At 44.7% G+C, this 12,556-nt stretch overlaps 1 protein-coding gene and 1 long non-coding RNA gene across 5 annotated transcripts in view; one reads left to right on the forward strand and one right to left on the reverse strand.

Moving 5' to 3' along the window:
- Window positions 1-3,970: 3,970 nt before the first annotated feature.
- On the forward strand, window positions 3,971-5,992 carry LOC143785558 (uncharacterized). The gene is made up of 2 exons (XR_013218015.1): window positions 3,971-4,705; window positions 4,743-5,992. It is a non-coding gene; the product is annotated as an uncharacterized LOC143785558 (long non-coding RNA).
- The window catches only part of CASKIN1 (CASK interacting protein 1), a 178,682-nt gene continuing 171,844 nt past the window's right edge, over window positions 5,719-12,556 (reverse strand). For all 4 annotated transcript variants that reach the window (XM_077274484.1, XM_077274488.1, XM_077274487.1 and 1 more), the window contains 6 exons: window positions 11,893-12,003; window positions 11,708-11,809; window positions 11,439-11,577; window positions 9,167-11,209; window positions 7,835-8,219; window positions 5,719-7,150 (listed from right to left, as the gene is read on the reverse strand). In XM_077274484.1, coding sequence (XP_077130599.1) covers window positions 7,054-7,150; window positions 7,835-8,219; window positions 9,167-11,209; window positions 11,439-11,577; window positions 11,708-11,809; window positions 11,893-12,003 — 2,877 coding nt within the window. In that variant the 3' untranslated portion in view covers window positions 5,719-7,053. The remainder of the gene's footprint in view (window positions 7,151-7,834; window positions 8,220-9,166; window positions 11,210-11,438; window positions 11,578-11,707; window positions 11,810-11,892; window positions 12,004-12,556) is intronic.

Genomic DNA, 12,556 nt, shown 5'->3' on the forward strand with positions numbered 1-12,556 from the left:
TGAGAACAGAGAAATGGTCTGTGGTCACCCCCTGCAGAATCACTCCTTTAGGGCTGTCCCACACGTCCAGATAATTCCGGTACCGGAATAAATCGGTACCGGAGTTATCCGTGTCCGTGTGCCTGGGAACTCACGGAGGCCATACGTGCGGCACACGTGTGCCGCCCGTATGGCGAGTGGGTACCACACGGAGCGTGTGGTACCCACTCTGCATGGTGCTGAAGCTGCGATTCATATCCTCTCTGCAGTAGCGTTTGCTGCAGAGAAAATATGAAGAATAGTGTTTAAAATAAAGATCTATGTGTCCGCCGCCCTCCCACCCCCTGTGCGCCCCCCCGCTGGTCAGAAAATACTTACCCGGGTCCCCCGTCGGCTGTCGCTCCTTCCTGGTCTGGCCGCGGCTTCTCCTGCATGCGGTCACGTGGGCCCGATCATTTACAGTCATGAATATGTGGCTCCACCTCCCATAGGGGCGGAGCCGACTATTCATGATTGTAAATGATCGGCCCCACGTGACCGCATACAGTAGGAGGCGCGGCCAGACCAGGAAGGAGCGACAGCCGACGGGGGACCCGGGTAAGTATTTTCTGACCAGCGGGGGGGGCGCACAGGGGGTGGGGGGGCGGCGGACACATGGATCTTTATTTTTAACACTATTCTTCATATTTTCTCTATAGCAAACGCTGCTACAGGGAAGATATGAATACCGGCTTCAGCACCATGTGGGGGGGACAGCGCTTACTGTAGCGCTGTCTCCTGCACGCACACGGACCCCAGACGGAGAATGTCCGTGTGAGGTCCGTGTTTTACGCGGACCCATTGACTCTATTGGGTCCGTGTAAAACGTGCGCTCCCACGAACACTGACATGTCTCCGTGTTTGGCACACGGAGACACGGTCCGCAAAAAATCAATGACATCTGAACAGATGCATTGATTTTTATGGGTCTACGTGTGTCAGTGTCTCCGGTACGTGAGGAAACTGTCACCTCACGTACCGGAGCCACTGACGTGTGAAACCGGCCTTATAGGGGGTTGTCTTGCTAATTGCCAATAAGTTCTACCTGTTGTCTGTTCCATTTGCACAGCAACAGGAGAAATCGATCCACAATCAGTGTTACTTCATAACTGGACAGGTCCATTTCACAGAAGTGACTTGACTTGGAGTTACGTTGTGTTAAGTGTTCCCCTTTTTTTAGCATTGTGTATACAACAGCCAATGAACTCAATAATAATCCCATCCTCCTCTCTTGGTTCTGGTATCTTGCCAGAATAATATAATTTATAAAGAGATATTTATAAAAAGCTTTTTCTGTATTTTCATGACTATGAAAATTGTGCATTCACACTGAAGTCATCAAAACTATGAATTAACACATGTGGAATTATAGACTTAACAAAAAAGTGTGAAACAACTGAAATTATGTCTTATATTCTAGGTTCTTCAAAGTAGCCACCTTTTGCTTTGATGACTGCTTTGCACACTCTTGGCATTCTCTTGATGAGCTTCAAGAGGTAGTCACCGGGAATGGTCTTCCAACAATCTTGAAGGAGTTCCCAGAGATGCTTAGCACTTCTTGGCCCTTTTGCCTTCACTCTGCGGTCCAGCTCACCCCAAACCATCTCGATTGGGTTCAGGTCCGGTGACTGTGGAGGCCAGGTCATCTGACGCAGCACCCCATCGCTCTCCTTCTTGGTCAAATAGCCCTTACACAGCCTGGAGGTGTGTTTGGGGTCATTGTCCTGTTGAAAAATAAATGATGGTCCAACTAAACGCAAACCGGATGGAATAGCATGCCGCTGCAAGATGCTGTGGTAGCCATGCTGGTTCAGTATGCCTTCAATTATGAATAAATCCCCAAACAGTGTCACCAGCAAAGCACCCCCACACCATCACACCTCCTCCATGCTTCACGGTGGGAACCAGGCATGAAATAAAGTCCAACCGTTCACCTTTTCTGCGTCGCACAAAGACACGGTGGTTGGAACCAAAGATCTCAAATTTGGACTCATCAGACCAAAGCACAGATTTCCACTGGTCTAATGTCCATTCCTTGTGTTCTTTAGCCCAAACAAGTCTCTTCTGCTTGTTGCCTGTCCTTAGCAGTGGTTTCCTAGCAGCTATTTTACCATGACGGCCTGCTGCACAAAGTCTCCTCTTAACAGTTGTTGTAGAGATGTGTCTGCTGCTAGAACTCTGTGTGGCATTGACTTGGTCTCTAATCTGAGCTGCTGTTAACCTGCGATTTCTGAGGCTGGTGACTCGGATAAACTTATCCTCAGAAGCAGAGGTGACTCTTGGTCTTCCTTTCCTGGGGCGGTCCTCATGTGAGCCAGTTTCTTTGTAGCGCTTGATGGTTTTTGCCACTGCACTTGGGGACACTTTCAAAGTTTTCCCAATTTTTCGGACTGACTGACCTTCATTTCTTAAAGTAATGATGGCCACTCGTTTTTCTTTACTTAGCTGCTTTTTTCTTGCCATAATACAAATTCTAACCGTCTATTCAGTAGGACTATCAGCTGTGTATCCACCAGACTTCTGGTCAACACAACCGATGGTCCCAACCCCATTTATAAGGCAAGAAATCCCACTTATTAAACCTGACAGGGCACACCTGTGAAGTGAAAACCATTCCCGGTGACTACCTCTTGAAGCCCATCAAGAGAATGCCAAGAGTGTGCAAAGCAGTCATCAAAGCAAAAGGTGGCTACTTTGAAGAACCTAGAATATAAGATATAATTTCAGTTGTTTCACACATTTTTGTTAAGTATATAATTCCACATGTGTTAATTCATAGTTTTGATGCCTCCAGTGTGAATGTACAATTTTCATAGTCATGAAAATACAGAAAAATCTTTCAATGAGAAGGTGTGTCCAAACTTTTGCTCTGTACTGTATATATAATTAACAATATTATCACCCAAACCTAAAAATAAATAAAACATATTTGGCATCACCAAGTGAGATCTATGAAAATATAAAAATTAATCTGCATGCTTAACGCTGTAAAAGAGAAATATAAATAAACTAAACCCCAGAAAAATGGAATAAAATCAATCAAAATGTCATAGTCCAAAAACAAGTATTAATAAAGCATCAGCTCACCAAGAAATAAACGAGCTCTTATACATGGAGAGAAAAATGTTTAAAAAAAAAAAAAAAAAGTGCCGTCTGAGAAAAGCAAAAATTTCAAACGTTTTAAATTTTTTGCTAAAAATAAAATTATACAAGTTTGGTATCGCCGTAATCGTACTGACCCACAAAATCATGTTGCCGGGTAATTTTTACTGCACAATGAACATCGTAAAAACAAAACCCAAGAAACAACCGTGCTTACAAGCTTAAAAAAAAAAGCTTGTAAGCTCTGCACATGCTCTATGTCTATCAGTGGTGGTCTGTCTCCGAGGTAACGAGCTGTCAACAAGTATTAATATCTCAAAAATGGCTGCAAATTTTAACGAGCAGTAAATTGCAAAATCGCTTGCGCTATCTGGCGAGATGTAATTTATGAATATAGTATTAACCCTTTAAAGTCATGAAATGTTGCCATATTTGATGCTTTACAATAAGAACAGCCCTTAATCTATGACTTTAAGGCATAGCCATGCTACCTGTGCCAGCGAGAAGGTGAAATCTGGATTTATAGTGGGAATATTCGGGTACCTAAAGGAATGAGGCTCATAAATTACCTCTGTTTGCTGCCACAAATGGCTTCCAGCAGCAGCCACTAGGGGGAGCTCACTGCATACAGGTTTACAGTCTCCCATTGAGCTCAATACTGTCTGTATAAATCTGTGTAGTGAGCTCCCCCTAGTGGCGAGCGCCGGTAGGCAAAATTCTATTTATCAAGTCAGAAAACCCTTTATGTAGTCTAAAATAAATGACCCAATAATGGGCCGCAATAATAAACACTGGACTAAGGCATAGCACCTCTGGGTTTTGCCTATGATTTGTGTACAGGTGCAGATAATACAAATATAAATTCACACGCATACCAAAAATAAAATAATGAATAAAAAAAAAAATACCAAAAAACAATTTTTATTTTCTCAGACGTATCGATACGGCGTCACAGATCACAAATAAAATGCAATAGTCATTAACCGTAAAAGCACAGCACTGTAGGGAAAGCACCAAGATGCATAGCTGTCACAGGACGGGGATACAGTACAGATCTCTTCCATAACTTAGTCGTAAAAATATATATATATATACTATATATATATATGTGTCATATATGTATCCGTCCTGTAGACCTTTCGTGAATAGGATTCTCTTGCTGCCTTCTTAATAAATACCTTTCTTTTTAACACTTTATGGATTTGAATATTTCCTTTACATTTTATATTATTTTTATATTCTTCTGTTATCTGCTTTTCCAGCAGTGAAGGGGTTATTTTGTTACGTCCGTGGCCAAAAAAAAAAAAAAAATGAAATAAATTAAAAATGAACAATATGTCGGTGACATATCACCACATGAACGCTTCCCTCCCCGCATTACGGACACAGTATGGCACGGGCTGAGTGGTGGAGGGCAGTGGTTGGCAGCGCGGCATGCTGGGAGGGCTATATCTGTACCAGCGCTCGTTATTTGGGCGCCCTCGTTGCCCATAGTAACCAATCAGAGACGCATTTCTCCACTTAGAACATGAAAGCCAATTAGTTGCCATAGGCAACGGGACCAAATTAAGGCCTAAATTTTGAGGTGATTTATTGGACCAAATTAAGGCCTAAATTTTGAGGTGATTTATGTTAGTTTTTTCACCTCCCAACCTTTCATCCTTTTAGTAATACGTTTCTGCCAGACCCGGTTACCCAATATATAATATATACCGACGCAGTTTAGAAAATGAAAGCTGAATTCTGATTGGTTGTCATGGGCAACAGGACCATGTTTTCTCTACCATATCACATTTCGGCCTATATTTTGAGGTGATTTTTTCACTCTCGTACTCCCAGACCAGGTTCTCTGTACTCAGGGGTGCGTTTCTGTCAGACTCGTTACCGACGCCATTTAGAAAGCTGATTTCTGACTGGTTGCCATAGGCAACAAGACCACATATCCTCACTTAAAGTGGTATTCCCATCTCCAAGATCCTATCCCAATATGTAGTAGGTGTAATAATAATATTAGCAAATACCTCCAATTAGAAATGTAGTCTAGTTCGCCAGATTCTTTGTCTCTTCCCTCACGTGCAGGCATTGCAGGACCTTAGGTATCCATGGTTACGACCACTAGCATCTAGCTGTCACTACATCAGTGGTCGTAACCATGGATACCTAAAGTCCTGCAATGCCATAACATGAGGAAAGAGACATAAAAAATCAGAAAAACTACTACATTTCTAATTGAAGGTATTAGCTAATATTATTCCACCTACTACATATTGGGATAGGATGTTGGAGATCGGAATACCACTTTAAGCCTAAAATTTGAAGTGGATTTCTTCTATACCCAAAGTGGGGCATTTCTGACAAATCTTAAGTACCCAAAGTATAATATCTGCCAATGCCGCGCTTCAGCATAAATAATATAGAAACAAGGCACAAGCCGACAAATAACAATAATTAAAAAAATCTCTATATACACATAAATAAAGGAAAAAATATATGCAAAAATATATAAAAACAAAACTAAGCAGATGTCCGAAGTTTGTGCTATTTTTTTTTTTCTATTCCGTACTGTGATTTCGGATATTAGGATTAGGGGGGGGGGGGTCCTGTGGATTCTGTATATTTCCAGGCACCGGATTTGGAAAATTAATTTATTTTTTTCACCAAAAATATATAGACGCCACAATTTTACCGCCTTCCCCTTCCCATGAACCTTCGCTCCTGAAATATAAATTCTGTGCTTTCTTGTGAGTTGCCGGCAGGTTCAGGGACTGGACGTCGATAAATTGGGTTTTTCCATCGTAACGGTATAAAGTGGAAGTAGTCATTGTGGTTGTTCTGCAGGATCCATCATATTCCCGGCCCCCTGGATCCCCCCCCTAAAATATTTTTTTTTAATAGATTTTGTAAAATATTTTCTATATAACGGAAGATATTTATTTTTTAAATATCGGGGGGGGGGGGGGGGCTAATTAGCATTTGGTAAAATACGATATAGATATATATGGGTGTAAAAATATATCTTGTGACCCCAAGTTATTCCCCCTCGAAGTCTATCCATCTGAGATATTTGGGTTAAACTTTCTTGATATAAGTAATAAAGGGGGTAATACGCCGTGGGTGGTTATACCTCTCCTGGCCACCAGGAGGCAGAAGACAACTGAGAAAGGTTAATTCTTGTGGCGAGGGAGGGTGGTCTGCATGCACCGCTATTAAGCTTGGTGGGTGGTTTGCACGGATGGTGGGGGGCAATGAGTGGTTATTCGGGGAGCTGACGTCTGGGTATCGGCAATGCATTCATCACTGGATCGAGACATGGAGGGTCCTATATTTGCCTATTGGAATACTGTTTAGATGATGAGAGTCCAAGTAACGACCTTGTTGATGGGTTTTCTACATTGGACATTTTTTATGAGGGGCCTCCTTTAGCATCGTCAGCAGAGGGTGCGATCTTTCCTCCCGACGGCCATCGTCGTTGGTGGAGGGAGAAGACGTCTACAGGTATATCCATTTCTCACACAGAATGGTAACCGCAATCTTAACGAGACGAAAACAAGAAATACAAAAAAACGGGGAAAGATTATGGGTCTGACGTCCGGGTCGGATGCGCGCTGCTCCGCTGCGCAATATGAGCCCTCGGTGCTGACAGCGGCAGTCCTCGCAGTCCAGGGCGCTGTGCTGCAATGCATTCTGGAACTTTTCTCGATGCCACCTCCCGGTTGACCTCGGCCTCCTCCTCCTCCAAACTGCCCCTTTAAGACTTGAGCACAATCCTGAGGTATTCGGCGGCTTTTTCTTGCTTGTGCTAGGGTTAGACCTGTTCTGAGATCAGGAGACAGAGATCGGAAGGGCCCTAGGAGGAGGCAGGTGGTCTGCAAGGACCCAGCAAGGGGAGCGGAGGCAGGGAGCAGTCAGTAAGACCTTGCCAGTCCTGTCGCTTCATTCCAACATGGCGTCCAGCTGGTCTGCAAGGTCGTCGAACATGCTGCCTATATCATCCAGGATACTGACCGTACTCTTCTCCTCCCGGGATGAACTGCCGGAAAAAAAGAAAAACGGAACATCAGATAAGCTAAAAATGGCGCTAAACGCTGTAAACTCCTAGCAGCCATGTTTTCCTAACCCTGGACAAAGACCTTTTCTTTCTTTTTTCGACTTGTGGAATTCGTTGCCATTTTTTGTGCCAAATTCTTTGAAATGGCGCAGGCGGTTCATAAATTTTGCGCAAAATGCTTTTTATTTTATCCCGCCTAAAAAGCCTTAAAAAAAAAGTTGCAAAATTTAAGTGATAAAAAATTTACGGGAGGAAATGTTAAAAAATGATGCAACGTTTCGTAAAAAGTGACAATTGATGAATTGGGCCGAAGATATCTGGAAACTTGATGAGCTAAAAAAAAATAAACGGGCGCATACGTATAAAATAGACTTTAAAAAAAGGCAAAAATTGACAAAATAAGGCGCAAATGAAAAACGGGAGAAAAAGTCTAAAAAAAAAAATGAGCAAAATGTTATAATAAATCAGGTTGAGTGGGTTTATAACTTTGAGGGGGACTTTTACCGTGTGGTGGCACTAAGGGGGCAACATGTGGGGATATAAATAGGGGCACAGAGGAGGGCTGCTGGAAGTTTGGCTCTTCTGGGGAAGGACTTGTAGTGAGAGCTATGAGCACGAGGGTCTTTGGTTGGTAACGGGGCAATCTGGGCAGTAGACCCCACTCACTCTTTCTGTGTGTCCTCCTGCTTGATCTTCTCCTCCACGGCTTGCAGAGCCGCCGCCAGTGAAGCGCTGGTCTCCTCCAGCTTCTGCTGTGCGGCTTCACTGCCCCCTCCTTCTATGGAAGAGCTGGTGATGGACAATCTGGGGGGTTTGACGGGAACCTGTAGGGGGTGACCCGGAGTCAGGGGCTTAGCGGGGCTGGAACACAGGGACGGGGGAGTGCTGGAAGGTTTGATGTGGTTTGGTTGCTTGACAGGTGACGGGGCCGGAGTTGAGCTTGCACTAGAGGACTGAATGATCGCATGGGGTTTGGCAGGTTTAGGAGCTGTTGGGGGAGGAGCAGGTTTGGGGGAGACAGGTGGAGGAGTTCCCATTACCTTCTTTACTTCTGAAATGCAGAAAAAAAAAACATGTTAAAGGATTTTCCAAAATTGAGCTCTCCGGTCACATTCAAAGCTGCATTTCCAGTGCATTCTGGGAATGTGGAATCTGCTTCGGATGTGAATGGAGAAAAAAAGAATATTGTGAACTTAGGTCAGTCCCCTCCGGCTCGCGTTTCTCCATACCTGGAGGTCTCAGATATCCCATTATTTCTACAACTGTGAAATAATCCGGTTATTATTCTCTCATGAGAGGATTAATATTGTCCAAGTGATAAATGCCTTTATCTTTAATTGTAAGATTGTAATACACTTAAGGTAATGTACTCCAACAGAGACAAGGACAAATAGTGCGGATTTAAAGCTACAGAAAAAAAAAACAAGGTGGCGGTAAGAACAAGAAAGTGGATATTTCCATGGCTCAATGACTGGTAAAGGAATTTTTAAAGTGTGCGACCCTATTTCAAAGCTTCCAACATATCCCAAATTCTGCACAGATTAATATATCTTTATAGAGGTCAGGACATCTCTTTTTTTCTGATACAGAATTTTACAGTTCTTGTAGCCACCACTAGAGGGAGCTCAGGAGCTTTCTGCATACAGGGATATTGTGGAGGTCAATATATAGACAATCTGTACTCTTTGGCTCCCTCTAGTGGTGGTCACAAGCAGACAGAATTGTATCACAGTCCATGCAGGGGCATTGCGGCTCTATATACAAAAAAAAAAAAGAAAAACAAGCTCTGACTTATTTTAAGATAAATTAAGAAATAATTCAGCACAGAATTGTCGACCTCTGCAGATTAGATAAAGGCAATTTGGTGTTCAATAGTGGAATTTAAAGGGGTAGTCTGATCTCAGTAATTGAAGGAACCTCACGAGACATACCATCCCAACCTCTGGGACCCCCACTAAACTTTTAAGAAAACAATTTGTATGACTGTTGTGTTTTTACCTCCTCCGGGGCCCGTAACTTGAGTCTTCTTTGTGGGAGTGGAAGGAGTCTTCCCAGAAGGCTGAATAATGGTGGGCTTTGGTGATACAGGCGGTTTAACGCTGCGCTCTAGAGTCTGCGCTATCAGTTCTGAGCTGTCCCGTCGTCCCGCCACACCCACACTCATCTCCGACACAGGACGGCGTTTTACTGTGCCCATTCCATTCTGATACACAACCAATGGCTCTGCCCCTCCGCTGTCCTTGTCTCTGGGCTTTGGCCTGCGCTTGACTGTGTCCGATTCTGTCAGTAGGAACTTCACATCTCCAGGATGATGGCCCTGCCTGGCCTTCACCCTGCGCTTAAGTGTCACACTGGACTCAACAGAGGCCAAGTCGGCATGTTTGGCCGGTTCTGCTGTTGGAGAGCCCATCTGCTCTGTCCTTGATGGCCGGGGACGGTGTTTAATAGTCTGCTTGCGCTCTTCTGCAAAAGGGATTGCTTCAGAAGGACTGCGGGGAGAATCAGGAGACCTTGAGGCCTCTTGGCGTTCCCTTCTAGCTGCAGCCACCAACCCGGTTACGGGTCCACTTATGGTCCTCCGACGGTTAACTACCTCCCCGTCTAGCCCAATGGCTTCACGATGCTTGACACCAGCCACAGTCCCTGGAAGTCGGTGAAGTTCAGGACTGCCTGGATGTGGCAGGAGGTGAGAGCAATACCCATCAGATCCCCTTGGTCTCTGCCCCGACAGTGCCCTTGGTCCCCCACCAATGGATGAAAGTTCTAGCATGGCAGCAATGCTCTTTACACTGCCGGCACTTCCAGTGTCCACTATGCCACCAAAATCACTAGCTCTCCGCTGTTCCCTATAACCCTCTCCACTGGCATCCTCAGCAGATAAACCATCCCCAAGGTTAGTCCCAGAGATGGCGGAGCTAGAGCGCTTAGGTGGTGGTGGAGGCGGTCCTTTTTTCCTGGGACGTACTGCAAAGGACTGACTACGATTAACGTTCTTGTCAACCCCAGATTGTGACCTTACAGAGTGGCTCCTACCCACTCTCCTCTGTCCCGTACCATACGGACCACCATCAATAACCAGCAGCTCTTCTTTCTCTCCATCAGAACCTGCATATCGATTCAGACTGTGTGCCCGCTTCTTAGGACGTCCATGGTCCCCTCTCTCTCCCTCCAGAGCATCTTCATCATCCTCTTCTCCCTCGCTGTTGGCCGGTGGAAGGCATAAGACTGGAACTGACACTGGCAACACAGGCACAGCCTGTGGCAAGTGCGTAGGAACTCCTTCACTTTCGATAGGCTGTGGAAGAACATAAGCAAAGCCTCTATGGGTTGGAGACTGAGGCATGGAACGAGGAGACATGGGTCGGTCAGAATGTGGAAGAAGCTGAGGTGTTGGCTTCACTTTGGCAGTAGCTTGTGGGGTATTAACTGTTTGTGGTGATGATGGAGTTCCCTTAGTTGGAGTTTGGGGTGGGGTATAGCTCTGTCCTCCTGGAGGAGGGAAAGACTGTCGAGGTTTCCCTGGCACTGGTGGGACACTGGCCCTTTTTATTGAGTGTCCTTGCTTGAGAGGTCTGGATTCTCGGGGCAAATCCTCTCTCTTCACTTCTTCTGTCAAGTATTCCTGGCTCTTAGACATAGCCGTGCTCGGCCCTTTGCTTCCATCCCCTAAGAGTTCTTGGGAACTGCTGATGTGCCTCGCTCTGCCGCTCAGGCTGCCTTCATGGTGAAGCCTTGCTCCGGAGGGGCCTCTGTAAGAACCTTCCCTGTGGTGCGGCGCATGATTAATTTGCTTTTCGGAGCCATCTGGCGTGTCACTAGTCATGGCTGCTTGCAACTCATCACTTAGCTCGCTGTCCTGGAAAGTCTTCATTTTTGGAGATTGGCACTCTGCACTCTCAGGTGGAGGCGACTCGATAGACATTGAATCCAGGTTCTTCTGCGGTGGTCTTCTTCTCATGCTGCCCGAATCAAACTTACCATACTCAGACCTTTGGATCTCGGCGAGTTTCTTTACTGCCAACATTAACTTTTTTTGGTGACCTTAAATCAGAAGAAAAAAAGTAGAGAGTAGAAGAAGGTTTGATGTTCTAAAATTAAAAATATTCAACACAAGACTAACGAGTAAGTCGAAGTCGTAGACTACAGAATTTACAATGGAAGATTTAACAGCGCACAGAAAAAATAAATCTTAAGATATTCTCATGGGTACTTGAGAAGACTGGAGCCATTGGACCCTTAAATGTTCGGACTGGGGAATCAATCGCATTACCCAGTTTGGTGATTCCAATTTCTTGTAAATCTTCCCAGGTGATATCGGTGATGAAATCAATGTTTTCATAACCATTTTCCACCAGGACCTTGTAATACTGGCCAAGCCCAATCATCGATAGCCAAAGGGACAGATTTGCCTGAATAGGAAAGAAAAGAAGAATGAAAGGAATTGGTCTGAGAAGACATCTCCTGTCTATATTCCCGTCACTTAAGGAGGTCCAGGCTTGGGCCAGAATGGAGCAGAATAAGCATGGAGGACGGACTCACTGGTTTGTAATCAGGAAGCCATTCTCCAATATTAAGGCTGTTGATTTCGGAGAAGATCTTTTTCCGGTGTCCGGGTTTCGTGACTCCGATGGCTGTGAGATCCTGTGAAAAAAAGCAGATCTTAATAAAAATTCTGACTTATACTTTGCCCTGAACTTAGCGACCGCTGTATCCCCTCTTCTCACTTCAGGGGTCATCCGGCTGATGGTCGGGATGTCATATCCAGAATTGATAAAGTTAGGAGCATACAACTGAAGCTGAAACTTGCACAACCACTGGAAGACGGCTTCTGCGCTCTGTAGGCGTAAGAAGAATTGTGTAAGGAGAGAATGATCTTAGGAGGATGGATTGTGCTGCTTGCTGTTATAATGGCTACCTGCAGCCACCACTAGGAGGAGCTCACTGCATACAATGGGTTCAGCACTATCTGTACACCTCCATGTGTAGTGAGCTCCCCCTAGTGGTGGTTACAGATAGTTAGATTTTACATTTTTGCCAAATCAGGAGAGACACATCTCCCCTGTACAGATATATTACAGATGACAAAGGAATGGCCAACATCAACTTTAATACAGAAGTAGAGCATATGTGTTAGTAAGGAACGGGGCCCATTCTTAAAGCTGCTATAATTTCTGTGTATGCCTCTGGTTCCTAAAATGTTCCTCATCTAGTAAAGTCTTTGTGACCATATAAATATACATGATATGGATACAGAGGGTCTATAGGAATCTCAGGTCGGTGCCGGCTGTTTTATACCTTTCTCCAACAGCAGCGACTGAGCTGCTTCCAATTGCTGCTATTTAACCACTTAAATGCCAGTGTCTATTTTTGATGGCGTAATTTGACTGA

Source organism: Ranitomeya variabilis, chromosome 7 (assembly GCF_051348905.1).
Source record: "Ranitomeya variabilis isolate aRanVar5 chromosome 7, aRanVar5.hap1, whole genome shotgun sequence".
Lineage (NCBI taxonomy): Eukaryota > Metazoa > Chordata > Amphibia > Anura > Dendrobatidae > Ranitomeya > Ranitomeya variabilis.